The sequence below is a fragment of the Penicillium paradoxum genome (genome assembly GCF_028828445.1).
Source record: "Penicillium paradoxum strain IBT 22861 chromosome Unknown utg000004l_segment0_segment0, whole genome shotgun sequence".
NCBI lineage: Eukaryota > Fungi > Ascomycota > Eurotiomycetes > Eurotiales > Aspergillaceae > Penicillium > Penicillium paradoxum.
In genome coordinates, this window is record NW_026643182.1 from 2432911 (window position 1) to 2451512 (window position 18602).

The window sequence follows — 18602 nt, forward strand, 5'->3', positions numbered from 1 at the left end:
AAGCTTGTATTTATGGGGTTGCTAGGTAGGATGTTTCTGTGCTCGATCTGGAAGGCACGCGGTGCTTGACTATTTTCTTGAGAACAGACGAATAGAAGATTCAAACAATGAGCCTCGAGGAAATATGCCAAAACGTTGGCTACATCTATTCCAAGGGCACCTTGAACACTATTTATTATACGCATAGGGGGCTATGGCTACATTTGAGGGCAGTGGAACGATGTTTTCTAAGGAAATATAGACAATGGTATTCATCTGACCTTTTTGTTGTCATACAACGAGGTCAATCCCGTTTGATTATAATCACGTAGTTGGCTCTTTGTTATGTTCAAGGCGATCATCCTAATTAAGTCATATGTCTTCAAAGAGTAACTAAGTCTTTGAGCAGCCTCAATGAGCCAAGGATCTTTGTCTCATACACTACACAATTTTGATAAGATACAAGCAAGAACATGCGATATATTCAAGCTCAACTAATCATACCTGCATCCCAAGGTCCTCCCCGACTACTCCATCGATCTATATCGACATGGGAGATCGGCCTTCTCTCCGGCCCGAGCCTGGCCGATGTATGTGCTTATGTAACCCCGATATGACGCCAGACCCCCCGCACTCGCTCGTGATTATTCAGTTTCTATTGTTTTCTGCGCTTCTTTTCCCCTATAAAAGCTAGCTTCCTTGATCCATGAACTCCATCAGAGCTTGCGTGCGATCAATTGGACAGTTCCGACGGCTCCCATACCCCCTCACAAACCCAGCCCTCTCCGCACACCCCAACCCCTTCGCTCTAACCGTTCAGCCGACTTCTCTCCGTCGCACCATGGCTTCCGCAATGGCAAAGCGCCTTGAGGGCAAAACTATTGTCGTGACTGGTGCTTCATCCGGTATTGGCAAGAGCACTGCCAAGGAGTTCGCCCGCACTTCGCCCAAGAACCTGAAGCTGATCATTACCGCGCGTCGCATTGATGCATTGAAGGAGGTCGCGGCAGAGATCAAGCAGGAGGTCGGCGATGGCGTTCAGGTTCTTCCCGTGAAACTGGATGTCAGCAACCCAGAGGAAGTCGCGAACTTCGTTTCCTCCTTGCCAGAGGAGTTCAGGGAGATTGATGTCTTGGTTAACAACGCGTGAGTCATGCGCATCAAGCTGGAGATTTATTCATTCGCGAGTTATGCTGACAGTATCGATGTAGTGGTTTGGTCAAGGGAGTCGCTCAAGCACCTGCGATCGCTGCCGAGGATCTGAAGATTATGTTCGACACCAACGTCACTGGTCTTATTAACATGACCCAGGCTATCCTGCCCATCTTCAAGAAGCGCTCCGATGGTGGCCGTGGTGACATTATTAATATTGGCAGTATTGCTGGCCGCGAGCCTTACGCTGGTGGTAGCATTTACTGTGCCACCAAGGCTGCTGTTCGCTCTTTCACGGATGCGCTGCGAAAGGAGCTGGTCGCTAGCCGAATCCGCATTATTGAAATTGACCCTGGTCAAGTCGAGACGGTATGATTATGATTATCACATATAATTATAGTATGCGATGGGGAACTAACACGTATCATTAGGAATTCTCTGTTGTGCGATTCTATGGAGACAAGTCGAAGGCCGATGCCGTTTACAAGTAAGCTATGCCAAGAAAGCTTGTGAAAAACAATGCAGCTAATCATCAGCAGGGGTGTCGAGCCATTGACTGGTGACGACATCGCCGAGGTTATCGTCTTTGCGGCCGGTCGTCGTGAGAATGTTGTTATCGCGGATACCCTGGTCTTCCCCAGCCACCAAGTAGGTTCTCTACTCTATCGAGATCACGTTGCGAGTTATCTAACCATTGCCTAGGCCTCGGCTGGTGTCATGCACCGCAAGTCTTGAGGACCATATCAAGAGACGAAATAGCGGTTTAAAGCAGGTTTACATAACGCCCACTGTAGATAGATTTAAGGTTACACTTTGTGTGACGCAAATACGAACCACACACATATCATATCGTCAGATACATAGACTCCAAACAGAGAGACTTACAAATCAGACATGTAGAAACATTCTCACGCTTCATATATTCCATGATATAAATGACAGAAGGAGGTATCTATTAATAAGACAAGGAGCGGTATATCAACAATTGTTGACATCCAAGCTCATTTCAGAAGTGACACAACGATCACAGAGCAGCAAGAGCCAGGGCAGCGGCAACACCGCCAGCAGCCCAGCGTGCGTTTCCAGTAATCATAGGCACAGCGGCGTTATCAGTCTCAGTACCCGTAGCGGTACCAGTGGCAGTGCTAGTACGGGCGGACTTAGTAACGTCGCCAGTGGCGGTGCCAGTGCTGGTGGAAGCGGAGGTGGACAGATTAACCTCGCCAGTGGAAGTAGCGGTCGAAGCCGCAGCGGAGGCACCGGTGGTGGCAGAAGCGGCGGCAGTCCCAGACCCGGTGATAGTCACGGGCATGAGGGCACCGGGAAATTCAGAACGGGACACGACTGTTTCTATGACAGAAGAGTACTCTCCGTCCTTTATGGTTGCACCGCACGAGACGGTGGAGGCATCATATGTGCAACTCTCTGTGATGGAGCTGTGGAATAAAATAATTAGCAATCGCTACAGAACATGATTCATCCGCTTGGGGTCGGATACGTACCCGATCTCGAAGCCGTATGACAGCCCGACGCTCGAAGAGCCCTGGACAACAGTGATGCCGTCGGCAGGGATGCCACACTGATCGGCGTCCATATTTGGGCAATTGATAAGATAAGTGGTCGTCTTGGGGCCGCTCTGGAACAAGATAAGTCAGCTTGCTTTGCTCGATTCAATGCAAGATAAGATTGCGCTTACTGAGCCAATGACCTTGCCGACGATGTCCTGGCTATCGAAACCGGGCAGGAAAAGAGTGACTGTGTCGGCCGCGATGGCCGTGGTGGCGCCGGCCAGGAGAGCGAGAGATTGGAAACGCATGTTGTTTAGAAGATTAAAGAGAGTGAATGCGATTCAAGAAACTGCCCGAATGGAATATGAATAAAGACACGGTAAAGTCAGGGATGGCTATGTCTCCCCATATATACGAGGCTGTCAGGGTCCAACACGATCCTGGCCAGCCGAACGTAAGCACACTTCCCAGAATCGGACGCTGATTCGGAGAGTTGGTCACGGCGATTTCTGATTGGCTGTTTAATTATATCCAGGGGCACTAACAGCTCGGCTAACCGCTTTGGGGGCTAGCTCCGAGCTAGTCTCTGAGAAAGTTTGCACGCTATACCCCATTGGGCCATCTCAACTCCGTCGTGGCCATCGGCTGAACAAAATCCAGACGCCTCCAGGGCATCCTGGGCCCCCGAGAAAAATGGATCTCTTTCACTCCGGGTTTTCAAGTCCTAATTTTAACCGGGGCAGATGTTGCCGAGGGTTCGGTTTTCTTCAGGGACATATATCATTGGATAATGGTTGAGATCGATGTGTGCACCAACAGTTGAGTACCCACAAAACAATAGTTAATACTCTAACAAATAACCATAAGCTAGAATCCAAAGCGCCATCAATACGGAGTACTCCGTACGGAGTACAGCAATATTGTGCGCTAGGAGGCTGTAGAAGTAATGTCTGCCTTGAGCGGTAAGAACGGCAATTTCCACTGTTCCAGGTGCCCCTTGGCTCTGGAGCTTCCGGAACCCCAGTTCCTTTTTCTGTTTTTTTTTCGCGTTTTTTCCCCTCACTTTTCCCTTGCGTTTCTCATCTTTTTTTTTCCTTTCCGGGTTTAACACTGGCCGGTTGTCCGAGCTGCCCTACCCATTTTACCGTTTTGGCGCCCCATAACACACCTCACCGGGCTCTACAGAGTATGTACGGAGTACTCCATACGGAGTTCTTCAGATCAAATTCTCTTTTCTTATGATTCAGGTAGAAATGAATATAATTCCCCAACTCATATCTATACGAATCACACTAAACCTGACTGACTCTAAGTCTTATATATCTTTGTTACTGTGTCTTTGTTACTGTGGATGTGTCTTGCGGTATACTATAGCTTTTCTCCTGTCTAACTATCCCCATCATTCCCATTGATCAAACATGCAAACATGCCTCCCTCAAATAACTCATTCAACCCCCTACGTTATACCCAAAAAGCTGATGGACTGCACACATTCCCACCACAGCCTCCTCAAATCAAGCCCAAGGCATATCTAATCATCACCACCTTTCGAAAATGGCTCACGGATCTTAAGCCACCACGTTCGAAGTGGGTTACTTGATACTCTTATTCAAAGCATGTACCCCAGCAATGCCCATTATCTACTGCATACCCGCTAAGTTCGCCGAGTGGTTGGTCGAAGCTTATTGCCAAGCTTCAAAGAGAGTAATGCTAAGCGATCCACTGGTGACCCTCTTTCTGTAGACCCAACCACTGTATCTCAACTAAAGCACATAAGAAGACAGATTACTAGCGCGGGCAGTGCTGTAGATGATCATTCCACACGAGATTTCCTTGATTCTGGACGTGACCTTGTTCACGCCGTCAGTTGATTCGTACCCGGTGCTTTGCGACAATCCCTACATGACCACATGTCTTCTTTGGGCTTGATTTTCTACATGGATATCACTTGGCAAGGCATAATCCTACCTTGGCATGGTCTCCGAAGAGCCGCTACTTTGCTAGATTGTTTATAAAGGAAGCTCATGGGAATCATATCCGCACTAATTCACTAACTCTCTAACACTTTCACATACTAACCCATCGTCGCAAGAGTGGATGGTATCACTGGTAACGCTAGATTCAAACACATAACCCCATTTTCAACGTGACTCGTGTTCTTTCTTCCCGCAGCAATGTCGGAACAGATCGACATCAACAATCAGGTGTATAAACTCGCCGCTATGCCCTTCATCTTAGAACGCAAAGGCGACTATGATGAAGCTATCGCAATCTACAAGAGCGCAGTCAAAATCTTGGATGAAGCAACCAAGACATTTAAAAAAGGAAATGTCCGCAAAATCAACAGAAAGATGTTCGAGAGACAGGTCCAAGTCCATCGTGAACGACTAGCCTACCTCGAAGACCTAAAACGCAGAGGCAGTTTTGAAGGCATAATCTTGCCGCCCACAATTCTAGATGCTATGGAGGAGTTAGAGGCGGAGGATAGTGGAAATATGTGCTTGAGCCAGGTGCGTCAACCCCTCCACGAGCTGAAACATTGACTAGCACATCGCTGACACCTGTCAACTGTCAGATCCGCAAAGGTCTGCACGAGTTGCAACAGAATAACGCCAACCAGAGCCTGGAGGATATCAGCACAGCTCCTGTTCATCTGCAGCCATTCCTCAACAAAGACGCGTCCCAGCGTCCTTTCTTCTCGCTCACTCTTCCTCCCTCGGCGCCCACGGTTACTTATCGAATCACACAGTCCTCGGAGCTTTTTGCCCTGGGTATGCGCTCATATTGGTTCTTCGTGAAAGACGCAACCAACACACATGTTATGTACGCCCTTCAATGCGTCTGGAGCAACGAGGCACCTATCGTCGATACAGTGCTCCGCCGCGCAGGGGAGTTCCTACCCCGGATTGGCTCGACAAGCGTGAGACTCCAGAAGATGAAAGGAGGTAGCTTCCGGATGATTACGCGGACGATCCCGGATATGGGTGCGATAACGGAGATCCCAGATGGGGAGCTACGGCGGAGGGATTGGTCCCCGCGACGATTCGAGTACGGGGGACGCAACTTTGTGTGGAAGAATGCTGCGGCGGAGGGTAAGAAGGGTGATGGTGGTATGTTTGGGAAGTGGGGGTTTGCTTGGGAGGCTTTGTATGAGACTAAGCGTGTGTGGGCTAAGGAGGGGAGTCGGACGGGCAAGATGGAAGACGAGACGGTTGGTCCTAGGTTGTGCTGGGGGAGAAGAAAGGAGGGAATGGAGCTGATCACAGTATCCATATGGTTGGTGGGTTGGATATGTATTTCAGGGAGCATTTGCTTGCAGTGCAACTGTCGAGACTGGCTCGTATCAGCTTCCCTCCGCAAAAGGATTCGGGGGGTATTGAGGCAGCAGCTACTGGTCTGGGATTGCTCTCGATTGCTACGGCAATGGCTTGACACTGGCTATGGCCTTCGGATGGCTGATCTGCGAGATGGTCTGCGCCTTTTTATGATATCCTAGTTTGACTTTTTAGCTGTAGCGAAGCTGTGAATCAATATTGTATCAATGTGTTAGAGCCCAGTGAAGCTTTCCATTTCGAGACGCCTTCCACTTCCATGACCGCTCTTGTCCGTAGACATTCACGGCAAGACCTAGGCGACGGACACCAGGATATTTGAGCACCGTGGCGAAGTTGTCATATTCTTCGCACGGAGTATCAAAGATCGTGCAGTTGAGCCCACGAGACATCGGGTAGTTGTACCCTTGGGGCAATGCACGAATCATCGAGGTCTGATACAAGGGGGCGAAAAGCGAACCGTGTGCTGGAGGAGGGATCGTGATCCTTTTAAGTGCAGGGAACCGCCTGAGTCTGTATAATAAGGCGTACTTGTCGCTCTCGGTTGCCAATACATCTCGTTGCTCTTTGAATAGGTGCTGGTAATGCCGCCAGTAGCTTTGAAAAGCAAGTAGCTTTTCAAGCTATTGTACTCGCGGAATGTGATCCGGGCCTTCGACATTCTTATACTTGCGTTCTTGTAACTGTTTGAGATTGCCCATACATGCCTTCACAAACCAATTAGGGCAATATTAGCCGTTGCAGTCCCTCAAATTCTCCACGGATTTCTCAAGGTAAGAGTTCCCTTTGGGGGATCCCAGCTGTGCTTCATCCCAGACAATCTCAGTCACTCTGTGGCGAAATATTCTGTGGTCTGCAATTGCGCGGAAGACTTCAAATGTTCAATGGATTGGTAGAGAGAAAGACCTGCTTGAGGTGAGTATTCTATTCTCCGAGGGCTCTAGAGGTGAGACTCAGAGATTTGGTGTCCTTGTTGGTCAAAAAGAATGAAATGAATAGCAATAGTTTGGTGGGGAGAAAGCTGAGTAGGTTGCTCCGAGAAGCCATTTTAACTTGGTCTAAATTACTGGGCAATAGAGGGGTGGGGAGTACAAGTGTATCTGTTGCTAGAATAACAAGATGATTTATGGGAAGAAGCTGTCTTTAAACGCTATGTGTTCTTGGGTTTGTGGCCTAAAACAACAGCCCTTCCTCTTTGTTTGAAGTCTCAACCCCCAATGTCTGCTGCACATGGAGCTCAAAGATGTTTCCCGTATAAGTTCCCATGGCTGAATGAAATGCTTGCCAACACACAGAACGAAAAAACAATCGCCTGCATGGTGACTGCTCACGGTGCCTCGGCATACGTACGAGACCATCCCTACTTCGGCTGAGACAGTTGACAAAGCTTGAGTTCGTCAATTTGCTAAACTTGTGTGAGCAAATCCAAAGACCCGAAAGACACTTTGAGACACCACAATTTCGTGCGCAAAGTATAGAAGCCCTTAGTCATTCGTGGAGGTTGTGACTCCGTACGCGAGACTTTGACCCGAGATCGACCCGAGATCGACCCGCATGGTATCTATAACTCCGGTGAGCCAGGCTTTGGAAAAGATATCACTATCACCAAGGGGTTTGTGACAATATCTGAATACCACGGTCGGCAACCACTTTTACCGGCCAGAAATCGCGAGTGGGTTGTCGCAGTGCAATGTATGCGAATGCTTCGGGGTGACACCATTGAGCGTCTCACTTTGGTGATCGGACCTTCTGGCGCACTAAGAGCCGCTCTGTACGCTCTACGTAAAGCATGAGACATATCTATTGCATAAAGCAAACCTTGACTACTGCCAAGAACGCCCGATTCGCTTTTCAGGCCATGTTCTAGGTCAGGGTTGTCGCCAGCCTTTTAGCTCTCTTGCAGAAACCTAGAGGGCGATCCTGGCAGTTTGACTGCAAATCACAGGAAGAATCTTTTCTCTCTGTTTGACGATCACGGCCTATCGATGGATATGTCGTACAAGCCGAGGCAGACGCTGCTCTTGACGGCAGCACAAAGAGATTGGGGGTAGGACACGGTCAGTGGTGTGGAAGTACTGATTGCAAAGACATTTGACCACCTTCTTCTTTGGATGAGAATGCAGCCGCCGATGAGGTTCAAGGTTTTTGGAGTGCTTGATGAAGAATGAGCTGCTATCACCCAAGGATGTGTTACGTTTCCAGTTCAGATAATAACTTTTCTTAGCATGATCCTTGGGTATAAGGCCAAATAACTAGATTTAAAGGATTAAATACAGGCATCAGGCAATTCTTTACTGCATAATACCCTTCGGGTCATTTTGTTGCGTAGATAGAGTAGTCGGCTATGTGTTCTATTGCTCTACGTCAATCGATATCCCCCCAGTAAATCAGATGACTCACGCTGTATCTTCCATTCGGGGAGTCCGCAGATCGTTGATGACCCGATTGGTTTGGGCGAGGGATAGTAGTTCCTACCCTGCCACATTCGATTCCCCCAATCACGAATCTCCTGCTCCAAGATCGGCAAGTAGTGACAGTTCACCGGAAGCCAGCCAGTGGCTGTTGGCTGGATCAGCAATGCAAGAACATTCAGAACCCAGAACCTGCTGTTACTGCTTCTTCCAGGGCAGTTCAGGCTACCATCGTAGGATCTTATTACCCTGTCGACGAATGGATGCAAGGGACGGGCAATATCCGCGATGCGGAATAGACCGGTGAGAAGAGGAAAGCTGAAGATCCCGCCCGTATATTCATGCTCGGGTCTCAGGCCAGATCCTGTGTCTATGACGCGGTATGCCATTCCTCCCACAGAGTCCGAGTGAAGATACAGACCCCAGTGGAATTCGTTGGGCTCGGGTGGTTCTTGGCGGGCTTGGAGGATGACATATAGTCCGCCGACTTTGAGGTCCGCTAGGGACATTTGGAGATGATTGGTTGGTTGTCGGGATCTTCAAGGTTGGCTTGGATGTTTGCGTGAGATTGGGGTTGTTAGGCGCTGGGCACGGGTTGGGTAGAGCTGAATCTATCTTTACGGATGCAGATCATTACGGTGGTTTTTCTTGCTGGGCACTTAAAACTCCGGTGAAATTGAACAGTGTGTGTTAGTTATAGTCAGCTCCTGTGCTCCCGGTACTTGTGATCATGGTCTGTTGCACACACAATGCCATTGATGCTCAAGGTACCAAGTTGAGTGCGACTCGTTGAATTTGCTTGGTAACCAGTAGTTTGCGGCTATATGAATCTCCCATTTATCTGCCAAGACAGACATCAACATGGGTTTATCTCACGTTGTCTACCATGGATATCGATTAGTTTCACAAAGATGCTCGGTATGGTGCTATGCACTCGGCCATCAATACAGAATATATATGCCAGTCCACGCGACGCAAGTGACGGGTTGGTTCGTTGGTTCTCAAGTGCTTATTGTGATATGTCCCACGCTTGTGCAACTCGTGGGGCATCTCGTTCATTGGATAGTGGACAGCCTCCGAACGACCAATAAGCTTTCCTGTCACATCTCGCGCGGCTCATTCTCGGTCCTCTGGCAATTATGCCGGTTTGGCACCTTCTAAGCGCTGCTTCAAACCACCGTCTCTTGTGCCACTTGCCTAATCGTGACATATGCATTGTCCGGATCATGATCAATCACAGCCCGTGCATCCATCTGATGTATCATACGGAGTACATCCTGATAAATCCGATGAATGCAGCCTTATTGATTCGCGAGTCGCAGCTTGCTAAGAATAATCCATGAACTATTGCATTAATTGACATTTCAATGTCTCAACGCGAAGTGGCCTTGGTCGTGGGTTATTTTTCCTGGAGTCAGTATGGAGGGAATTGAGTTCCGGACAACCATGGGAAGAGAGGCAATAGAGTGGCGCCAAGATCCAGACAGGCATCGCGCCCGGGGGAGAACCGTGGACGGAAGCCAATGGTGCTGGGATCCAAAGTCGATATACAAAGATCTTGTCAAATCAGCTCAGACGATCCTTACCAAGAGGATCCATACCCAAATGTGACTCTGCACACCCGATCAATTTTCCCTATGCGCTGGGAACCTTAGGCCGCTCTTTAAGGGTCCACGGCAACAGCCCTAACGGCGACACGGAAGGGTTCGAATTGATTCCGAGCTGCAGGCTTTGCATCTATCAAAAACGGCGGAACCCGAATCTTGGGGATGGAAAGGCCAGTCGATCGGCATGACTACTATGGGGAAGAGCGGGACGTTGACAAGAAGGATTTTCCCGACGTGTCCAATCACCAAAAGTGACAGATGTGATTGTGATTGCGGGATGATACAATGATGCAAGGTTTCTACCTGCAAGCCATCCAGGTGTACTCTGGACGGAGTAAAAGAAAGCCATTTGCGGGCTCGAGCCCTATGATTGCCCGATATGTTCCATTGCTATGGGGTACAATACGGAGTACGGAGTGTGGAATGATTGCTTCGTGGTCCAGCTACGTATGGGAGCTTTTCCAAGTCTCAAGAGGACCCCCATCTCCACCGGGACGGGCAGATCCACTTGGGAGGAACTGGGCTGAGTCTTGCAGACGCCGTACAGATTGCATGGAAACAGGTACGGAGTAGCAGATTGCCTTGACAGCATGGAGAAAAGGAGAACGCAATCTCCGCCGTATATTGTCGTTAATTGCACGTTCCTCAATGGGGCGTGGCTTAAGCCAATCAAGGACCTAGACGAGATTCCATCGAGTAGCGTACCAAAGCAATATATTCGCGCGAATTCCCAAGGTAATATCCCAGCGAGAGGATTCACAAAACCAATAAGGGGATTGTCTCTCCGGAGATCAACAATCGAGCAGGCCAAAGCAGCTTCAGCAGAAGCAGAGAAACAGGAAGCAAGTAAATATAAAAAAGCCCATCTAGCGCAGCGCAATGGCGCGCATGTCCCCTTTTTCTGACCCAATCACCTTTTGCTCCCCACTATCTCCTGAATTTCCCTTCGCCCCCTTCTTTCCCTTCCTTTTCTCTGCTTGAGAGAAAAAAAAAAGAAACCCTTTTCTATTTGGGTTGGAAATCAGTTTACCCCAGTCTCTGCCCTATTATCCACTTAAGAAAAACCGAAGCCGAACAGAAGCTCTTTCTTTTATTTCTTCCCGCCAATTCCAACCTCCGAACTCTCCCCCCCCTAATTCTCCCTTTTAAAGCTCGGTCTGCCTAGGTCGTTTTCGCTTTTCGATTCCCTTTTTTTTCCCTTATTTAATCTCTTCCCTTTTCTTTCTACTTGAGACAACCATAGATTCATAATGGCCTCAAAGGTGAGCCGTCCTCCCATCCCTCGCTCCCGAGTCGAGGGTGTTGTTTGGGCGTTTCCGAGGGCTAACCGGCGCTTACGGCTAAACAGTTCCTAAGAGAATACAAGCTGGTCGTGGTCGGTGGTGGTGGTGTTGGCAAGTCCTGCTTGACCATCCAGCTGATCCAGAGCCACTTCGTCGACGAGTACGATCCAACAATTGAAGGTGAGCACCTCCAATGGTCTATTTACACCCATCACGTTTCCCCCCCAACACTTTCTCCGAATACGCGCGTTCGACCAGCTTCAGATGAACACTGTCACTGACTCGGAATCTTCTTCCGCCCCCAGATTCCTACCGCAAGCAGTGTGTGATCGATGATGAGGTCGCTTTGTTGGATGTCCTGGACACAGCCGGCCAGGAGGAATACTCGGCAATGCGAGAACAATACATGCGGACCGGCGAGGGCTTCCTGCTCATCTACTCCATTACATCGCGTCAATCTTTCGAAGAAATCATGACCTTCCAACAGCAAATCCTGCGCGTCAAGGATAAGGATTACTTCCCCATCATCGTCGTTGCCAACAAGTGTGATTTGGAGAAGGAGCGTGTGGTCTCCGAGCAGGGTATGTTCCCATTCTTCACCATCCCAATCTTCCTTTCCCCCTTTCAATACCCGACTGGAACCTCCCGCGGAATCCTAATCCGGAAACCAACTCTGAACACCTTGACTAACAATCCGTCGCGTTCCAATAGAGGGTGAAGCGCTCGCCCGCCAATTCGGCTGCAAGTTCATCGAAACATCCGCCAAGTCCCGCATCAACGTCGAGAATGCCTTCTACGACCTGGTCCGCGAGATCCGCCGCTACAACAAGGAGATGTCCTCGTATCCCTCAGGCTCCGGCGCGTTCGGTGCCCGCGCACCAGAAGGCAAAATGGACGTGAGCGAGCCAGGCGAAGAGGCCGGCTGCTGCTCCAAGTGCGTCATCATGTAAAACCAACATACCCAGAATGAAAACCGAATCGCTGCGGACGCGAGTCTCGAGACATTACCCGCCTCTCCCCCGAAACCTGAAATACGCAGCACGGGAAAGAAATCACAGGGGGAAACTTATACGTCTCAAGGTGTTGAAATATATCAACCTACCCTTGGAAAGTTTGGAAATCTTGTCTTACCATTTGAATGGCTTTAATCTTTGCAAAACAAAAAACCTCCCCGCCACTCAGATTCATACACGGGAAAAATACGGAGACTGCAATATGCGATTGCGAACCCGACACAGAAAAACAAGAAAAAAAAAATCAACCCAAGAAGAAGTGGCCCCTTGTCGTTTGTGTTACGGATGTTTGCGGGTTTCTCTCGCATTCGCTTTGATGACTGCCGACCTTGACGCCAACCTCGTCTCACGAACCATTTTTGATTCCCCTTTTGTTGTCTGATTGCGTCTGTTTTTTTTTTCCTCTTTATTCTTTTTTATTATTATTACTGTTTCCCCGAAATCTTGGCGAAAGATCCCTGGTGTTTGTTAATCGCCTTTTTATTATCTTTTTTTTCCTGTCGATCCTGGGATACGAGACGACATGGCTGTCAATATATGTCTTTTTTCATAGCAAGGCGGATGCCTTGCTTTCCATTATCATGGCGTGTGCTTTTGTTTTCTGAGTATTGTTTATCTGGTCGTATCTTCTCTCTGCATGTACGGTTGAGTACTACGTGTATGGAGACACATGTCCCATCTATGTCTGGCAGCGCAATATAGCAATCCATTCGATCTTGCATTTAAGCCTCTGCTGGGATCTATAACATTGACGATAATTCTTCCACGCTACTGCGCTGACACCTCTTGATGCGGAGGTCTCGGTGATATACAGAGGTCAAGCTTGATATACTTTATATCTTAACTGAAGTATACATAACAGGTTGTTATGCTCTATATATGCTGCGGGTATCTAAAAGGCCAGAGTCCCACCCACGCATCATGACATCCAGTCCCAAAACATAATCTACTGGCTGTAAACACGCTCCGTGTCGGAGGGGTCATCCAACTCATCCTCCTTAGCAACCAGCTTACCTTGCACATTCTGCTCAACCTCGCTAGTCAACGTCTCCATATAAGCCTTATCCGTGCCAACCAGAGTAACAGTATTACGCGTCTTGCCCCAGCGCGGGTAGCTGCCAACCTTGATACCACGAGACTCGACCTTAGCCGCCAACTCGGTCAAGTACGGCGCCACGGCACTCTCAGGCAACGGCGTGCTGAACAACATGCGGAACGTCCCCTTGCCCTCGGGGTCGGTCAGACGGGGGATCAGAGTTGGCTTGAGGTTCTCGAGCAGACGCTCGAAGAGCCTCGGCACGCCGGGCAGGATGTGTACGTTGCCGTTGACCACTGCGATGGGCACCCACATGTCCTCGGTGACGAACACGGCTTGCAATTGGGCGGGGATCTTCGGATCGAAGGGTAGCTTGACCATGCGCAGCTTGGCCGTCAGGCCTGGGGAGGGTGTCTCCCAGTCGAAGTTCGGTTGCATGGGGTGGGGCTTGGAGAGGCGCTTCATGCGCTCGAAGGCTGGCTGGTGCAGTTCTAGCTTCAGGTTGAATGCCTTGGCAATTGAGGAGTAGGTGATATCATCGTGTCTGTTTGATTGAAATATGGTGTTAGTTGTTGGTTTTTCATGGGGGTCTTGAAGGGCGATTCTGTTCGGATGCGCGGAAGGGATGCGGGTGGTACGTACGTGGGCCCAATGCCGCCGCTGGTGACGACGAAATCGTAGCGGGAGCTCATGCGTCGCACGGCTTCGATGATATCTTCTTCGTCATCGGGGACGACCTCGACTCTCTTCAGTTGGATGCCGAGGGAGAAGCAGAACTTGGCGAGGTACGGCGAGTTGGTGTCGATGGTCTACGGGTGATTTGAGGTTATGTCAGAATCCCTGGTCTGCTCAATCAGGGGAGTCTGTGGAGTTTGCTTCAAATCACCTTTCCACCAAGAACCTCATCGCCGATGATGAGGCATGCTGCCGTGTGGATGGGCTTCGTGTGGGCGGCTGATGTCATCGCGGAGAGACCAAAGCGAGGAGCCAGTGATGGAGCTGAGAAGGCAGGGATGGTGGGACGGGATGGATTAAATGATCGCGAGAAGTGGCGGGTGAGGAGATTGAGTCGGTTAAGCATGAGGACAGAAGTATAGGTGCTGGGATGAGGGGTTTATGTATGGGCTGTTCAAGCGCGGAGGAGGTGAAGTGGGGGAAGAGGGAAACTCCGCCCGCAGTTGGTTCGTCCCGCTTCACATTCCGACAGCTTGATTCATCTTGAAGATATCACCATCCACTTTTTTTCAGCAGAAATAGCCTCTAGCTGAGCCCAGGACTCTCGCTAACGTCCATTCTTTGTGTGATACGCAACGTGCAAGATGGTGAGATCTTTTTCCCCACCAGGTTGGCAGACGCAACCCAGGCCTATTCGCAACTTTTCCTATCAGATGCTAACGTCTGATAGTCCGACTCACGACTATATTCCTTCTCTCCGGAGACCAAGGAGAAGCTGCGCAAGTTTCGCCTGGGCACATCACGAGCCAAGGATGCACAGGCTGTCATTTGTATGTCCCCCTTTATCTGCGATTTCCTTCCATACCCCATACATCTCAATTTCGAGACAGTGTGAACTCGATAGCACATGGCCATCCAGTACATATCATTCTCATGGCTAGTGCTAGCCATACCAGTCAACTTGCCTGAGCAACAACGCTGACAAGTGGTACGTAACAGATATCATTGATGCAAAGACCCAAGAGATCCGGCCTCAGGACGACGAGATCTACTCAAAGATGGAAGATTTAGCCGATGATCTTCCCGAGTCCTCTCCACGATTCATCCTTCTCAGCTACCCATTGACTACCGTAAGTCAGCGATCAACAATGTGGACATGACCCATGCGACCTAGGCACTAAATGAAACATCCCCTCACAGAAAGATGGACGCCCCTCAGTCCCTTACGTGCTCCTATACTGGCTCCCCGAGAACTGCAACCCGATGCAACGGATGTCGTATGCAAACGCAGTGGAGCTAATGCGCACCAGCGCACAAGTCAACCGAGTAATCGAGGTGGAGTCGGATGACGATATCATCGACATCAAGTCCAAGCTGACTGGCTCGGACTAAGCACGGTCTACGGAGTAAACGATGCATCATTTGGGGGAAATTCGCCAATGGGTCGGGCATGTATGTATACCCAAGGCATGGGATCTTGTATAGAGGGTGTTTTTCTGCGGATTGGCTGGTTCCTATTGGCTTGGAAATCCCGCCCATGCACACATACACACACAGGCACTTCATGCGGGTGTCGAGTGATAATTCTTGGAAATTTGAGACCTGGCTTGTACTTGGCTGCCCTGAGCAGATTCCTGGCATCTCGGGATGCTGTCGATCACACAGGAACGAACCTGATTCCTGACGCTGAGTTTGTGATCTATCCATGGATCAACCAGATGATCTATAACGGTTCGCAGTTCACAGCTAGCGGTAGATCTCACGAGTCATGTATTTTCTTCGGTTAGCGCCGGATTTCTTAGGCAGAGAGTGGTCAGCGCTTGTCATTTGGGGATGCTCAGATGCTCAGCTTGGTCGAAATCGCCAGCTGGCTTTGCATCGCACATGCTCTTCTGAAGGGGATGGTTATGTTTGCTTTTGAGCGTATCGCTCCATAAATAATCAGTCTGTGGAGATTGGATGTCGACATCTCCCCAGCTGAGCCATTGATCATCGCCAGCCACAGATGAATAGCTCATTATCCCAGTATTGACCTGAAAATCAGCCCCTCGACTGTCCACCAATATTTTGGGGGCTGATGATCAATGATCTCGTACAACATCGCCCCCGTCTGACCTTGCCGGTCCTATGTATCTGTCACCGAGATGGCTTCCGGGTCTTCTGATTGGTGATAGTCGAGTCCCTTTTTCTCTCTCGGTGGGATGATGGAAGTGGACATGCAATATACATGAGCGTTCTTCATTGGCCCTCATGCAAACGTGATCGCCCACTATGAAATCCCCTCCCCCGCTCGCTACACCATAGACCCTGTTTCTGGTATTTGCTTAGCCCGAGTGGGCGCTTCTATCAGGATCTGCTTACGTTCGAGACTGTATGATCTCGGACTTGACCATCCCGCTTGATGTATCTCGGTTCAACAAGGGTTGTGCATCTAGTCCCTTGATGAGGCGGTGGGACTCTCTCTCCAAGGTTCGGTTTCAAAAATCGAACAACGCATACAATACAGCAATACCAAGAGCTACAGTCCATTTTCCAATCCCGACAGAACGGTACCCAAGGGGTCCAGATTCCGAGAAAAGGGTGGTCTCGACAGACGAGAATGGCGGTGGCAAGGAGCTGCCGTCGATGTGTAGCTTTACCGTTGCGCCGGGTCAAGTATTCATGCACAATGTTTGGCTGCACATCCAGTAGAATCTGATATATCTGCTATGAAAGGGGGGGGGCAGTGTGTCTAGACATTTGGGCAGCTATGGAAGAATGCACGGGAAATGGAATGTCGCAGAGCATGTGGACTGATTCATATGGACGGGATGCTGGATACGGAGTACTCCGTATAGGACTGCCAATTGCCACGGCGGATGGCCAATCAGTGGCTAAAAGGTTGTAAACCTGATTTCTGGCCATCGATGATACCCGGTGTATACATCATACTTCCGCGTACGGAGTACAGAGGACTATACGGGATTCACCACTGCGCTGTACTGCATAGTCGCGTCGAGATTCCTGCCAAGTGCTACGGATGTCGACCGTCGTGCATAGGATAGGGAACGGGCCATTCATGCTTCCTGCATGTACGGAGTAGAGAAGAATTGGAATACAGGGGAAGGACAGGGAATATCATGGGAGAAAGGTATGATTTGTAGGAACTATGTGGTAACGCCCGCAGTGAATCGATCGAATGCGGAACGAGGTATATCGTAGATTGGCACTCCCAAAAAAGCACATATCTCCATTGAAACCAGCAGTGATCATCAAAATTAATATACTCAGGGCTCTGGAGGCGTATATTATACGAAATCCAGCTTTGTACGATACTCGTTCTCCAGGACTCGAGGACTAGCGATCCGACCGCCGAGCTCTCCACTCTTACGGGCAATAAGAAGCCCTCAAGAAGTCCACATCATACTCACGGCCCACTTGAAACCGGGTGTCAAAGCTAGGCAATCCGAGATGACCAGAATGCGTGTACAGGAAAAACAATTCCGGTCGACTGGGCACTGGCCACTTGGAGTTTCGGTACGAACCATTGCTCTTGTTGCTTTTTTCCCTTCCCGGGGAGTCGGGTCGCTGCAAGTGGTGAGATTTATGTAGTAGGATGATCTTCATTACGGAGTACGTTCTCGCCAAAGGGTTTCCTCTCCGTAGCGTCATTTGCAGGGGTTCTGACAGGACGACTTAGTGCAATTGGCGGAGACCGTTGGACAAGGGATGGAAATTCCAAAAATGGGGATGATCCGTGTCTTTTTTAGTCTGCAGTAGTGTCGAATGGGGCGGAAGTTTCTTCTTTCTTTTTTTTTTTTAGCAGTTTCTCTCGGTTGGCATCCCCGTGAAAAGTGGAATTCGGCCGAGTTGATCTCGCCCTTTGGATATCTCAGGTATCTTATTTCGCAGCCCAAGTATTTACTGGGGTTGGATTCTGGACTCTGGGCTCTGGACCCCGAATGGACGGACACATAGAGGATTGACAGGATTCCCCTCGTGTCATGCATCATGCATGATTCGTTCCCACCTAATAATGGCCGGCGGGATGCCCGTGTGGCTGTCGGAAGTTCCACGTCTCTTGCCCCCATTCGATACTAGACCGTTCGGGGACTCTGCATGTTCTTCAAAGGTCGTATTCCACTGGCAATCAATAATTCGGTCAGCACTATAAAGAACGTACATAAAGTACTGTGCATTGTGCAAAGGGCAATGATACAAAAAAATGATGAAAATAAGCCCAATTCCCTGCCGAGGTTGTTGATTCTCTCCGGGATCAGTCGAATATACTCCGAGGCCTCCTTATATATGCAACTTGTCCTACACACAGACCAGCAAAGGGGGAGAAACTCTACGGCTAAAATATACGAGTTGGCGATCTCGGTAGTTCAGGCCGTTCAAATCCCGGTTTCAAAAGAAATCACTCAACCCCCTAAGATAGGATGTTGTAGTACTCCGTAGAGACGCCTAAAAAAAATAAGGACAATCGCCCCTTGTCACCCGATGCTGATAGACCACTGTTTCGGACAGCGGGTGCTTCCGTATGAAGACCGTGTCATCCCAGGGTCTCGGGATCTGACTGCCATTCTATTGGAGGAGTTAGTCCGATGATCATTGCAATGCAACA

At 49.5% G+C, this 18602-nt stretch overlaps 9 protein-coding genes across 9 annotated transcripts; 5 read left to right on the forward strand and 4 right to left on the reverse strand.

Moving 5' to 3' along the window:
• Nucleotides 1–685: 685 nt before the first annotated feature.
• Nucleotides 686–1866, forward strand: N7457_004655 (SDR family oxidoreductase; the record flags this gene model as incomplete). Its single annotated transcript, XM_057175700.1, has 5 exons — nt 686–1125; nt 1191–1500; nt 1563–1618; nt 1671–1779; nt 1834–1866. The coding sequence occupies 5 exons, from the start codon at nt 686–688 to the stop codon at nt 1864–1866; spliced, it is 948 nt and encodes a 315-aa protein (XP_057032747.1).
• A 289-nt stretch (nt 1867–2155) lies between these two features.
• On the reverse strand, nt 2156–2947 carry N7457_004656 (uncharacterized protein; the record flags this gene model as incomplete). The annotated part of the gene is made up of 3 exons (XM_057175701.1): nt 2156–2567; nt 2634–2767; nt 2828–2947. The coding sequence occupies 3 exons, from the start codon at nt 2945–2947 to the stop codon at nt 2156–2158; spliced, it is 666 nt and encodes a 221-aa protein (XP_057032748.1).
• Nucleotides 2948–4813: 1866 nt separating this feature from the next.
• Nucleotides 4814–6071, forward strand: N7457_004657 (uncharacterized protein; the record flags this gene model as incomplete). The annotated part of the gene is made up of 3 exons (XM_057175702.1): nt 4814–5149; nt 5215–5915; nt 5987–6071. The coding sequence occupies 3 exons, from the start codon at nt 4814–4816 to the stop codon at nt 6069–6071; spliced, it is 1122 nt and encodes a 373-aa protein (XP_057032749.1).
• A 106-nt stretch (nt 6072–6177) lies between these two features.
• Nucleotides 6178–6632, reverse strand: N7457_004658 (uncharacterized protein; the record flags this gene model as incomplete). Its single annotated transcript, XM_057175703.1, has 2 exons — nt 6178–6437; nt 6503–6632. The coding sequence occupies 2 exons, from the start codon at nt 6630–6632 to the stop codon at nt 6178–6180; spliced, it is 390 nt and encodes a 129-aa protein (XP_057032750.1).
• Nucleotides 6633–7188: 556 nt separating this feature from the next.
• N7457_004659 (uncharacterized protein) lies at nt 7189–7764 on the forward strand (the record flags this gene model as incomplete). Its single annotated transcript, XM_057175704.1, has 2 exons — nt 7189–7317; nt 7450–7764. 2 exons carry the CDS (start codon nt 7189–7191, stop codon nt 7762–7764), a joined length of 444 nt encoding a protein of 147 aa, XP_057032751.1.
• Nucleotides 7765–8330: 566 nt separating this feature from the next.
• On the reverse strand, nt 8331–8891 carry N7457_004660 (uncharacterized protein; the record flags this gene model as incomplete). The annotated part of the gene is made up of 1 exon (XM_057175705.1): nt 8331–8891. The coding sequence occupies one exon, from the start codon at nt 8889–8891 to the stop codon at nt 8331–8333; it is 561 nt and encodes a 186-aa protein (XP_057032752.1).
• A 2348-nt stretch (nt 8892–11239) lies between these two features.
• Nucleotides 11240–12222, forward strand: N7457_004661 (Ras family protein; the record flags this gene model as incomplete). Its single annotated transcript, XM_057175706.1, has 4 exons — nt 11240–11251; nt 11338–11452; nt 11578–11853; nt 11984–12222. The coding sequence occupies 4 exons, from the start codon at nt 11240–11242 to the stop codon at nt 12220–12222; spliced, it is 642 nt and encodes a 213-aa protein (XP_057032753.1).
• Nucleotides 12223–13231: 1009 nt separating this feature from the next.
• On the reverse strand, nt 13232–14402 carry N7457_004662 (flavin adenine dinucleotide pyrophosphatase; the record flags this gene model as incomplete). Its single annotated transcript, XM_057175707.1, has 3 exons — nt 13232–13865; nt 13964–14130; nt 14208–14402. The coding sequence occupies 3 exons, from the start codon at nt 14400–14402 to the stop codon at nt 13232–13234; spliced, it is 996 nt and encodes a 331-aa protein (XP_057032754.1).
• A 238-nt stretch (nt 14403–14640) lies between these two features.
• N7457_004663 (GMF family protein) lies at nt 14641–15388 on the forward strand (the record flags this gene model as incomplete). The annotated part of the gene is made up of 4 exons (XM_057175708.1): nt 14641–14643; nt 14727–14826; nt 14996–15126; nt 15197–15388. The coding sequence occupies 4 exons, from the start codon at nt 14641–14643 to the stop codon at nt 15386–15388; spliced, it is 426 nt and encodes a 141-aa protein (XP_057032755.1).
• Between the last annotated feature and the right edge of the window lie 3214 nt (nt 15389–18602).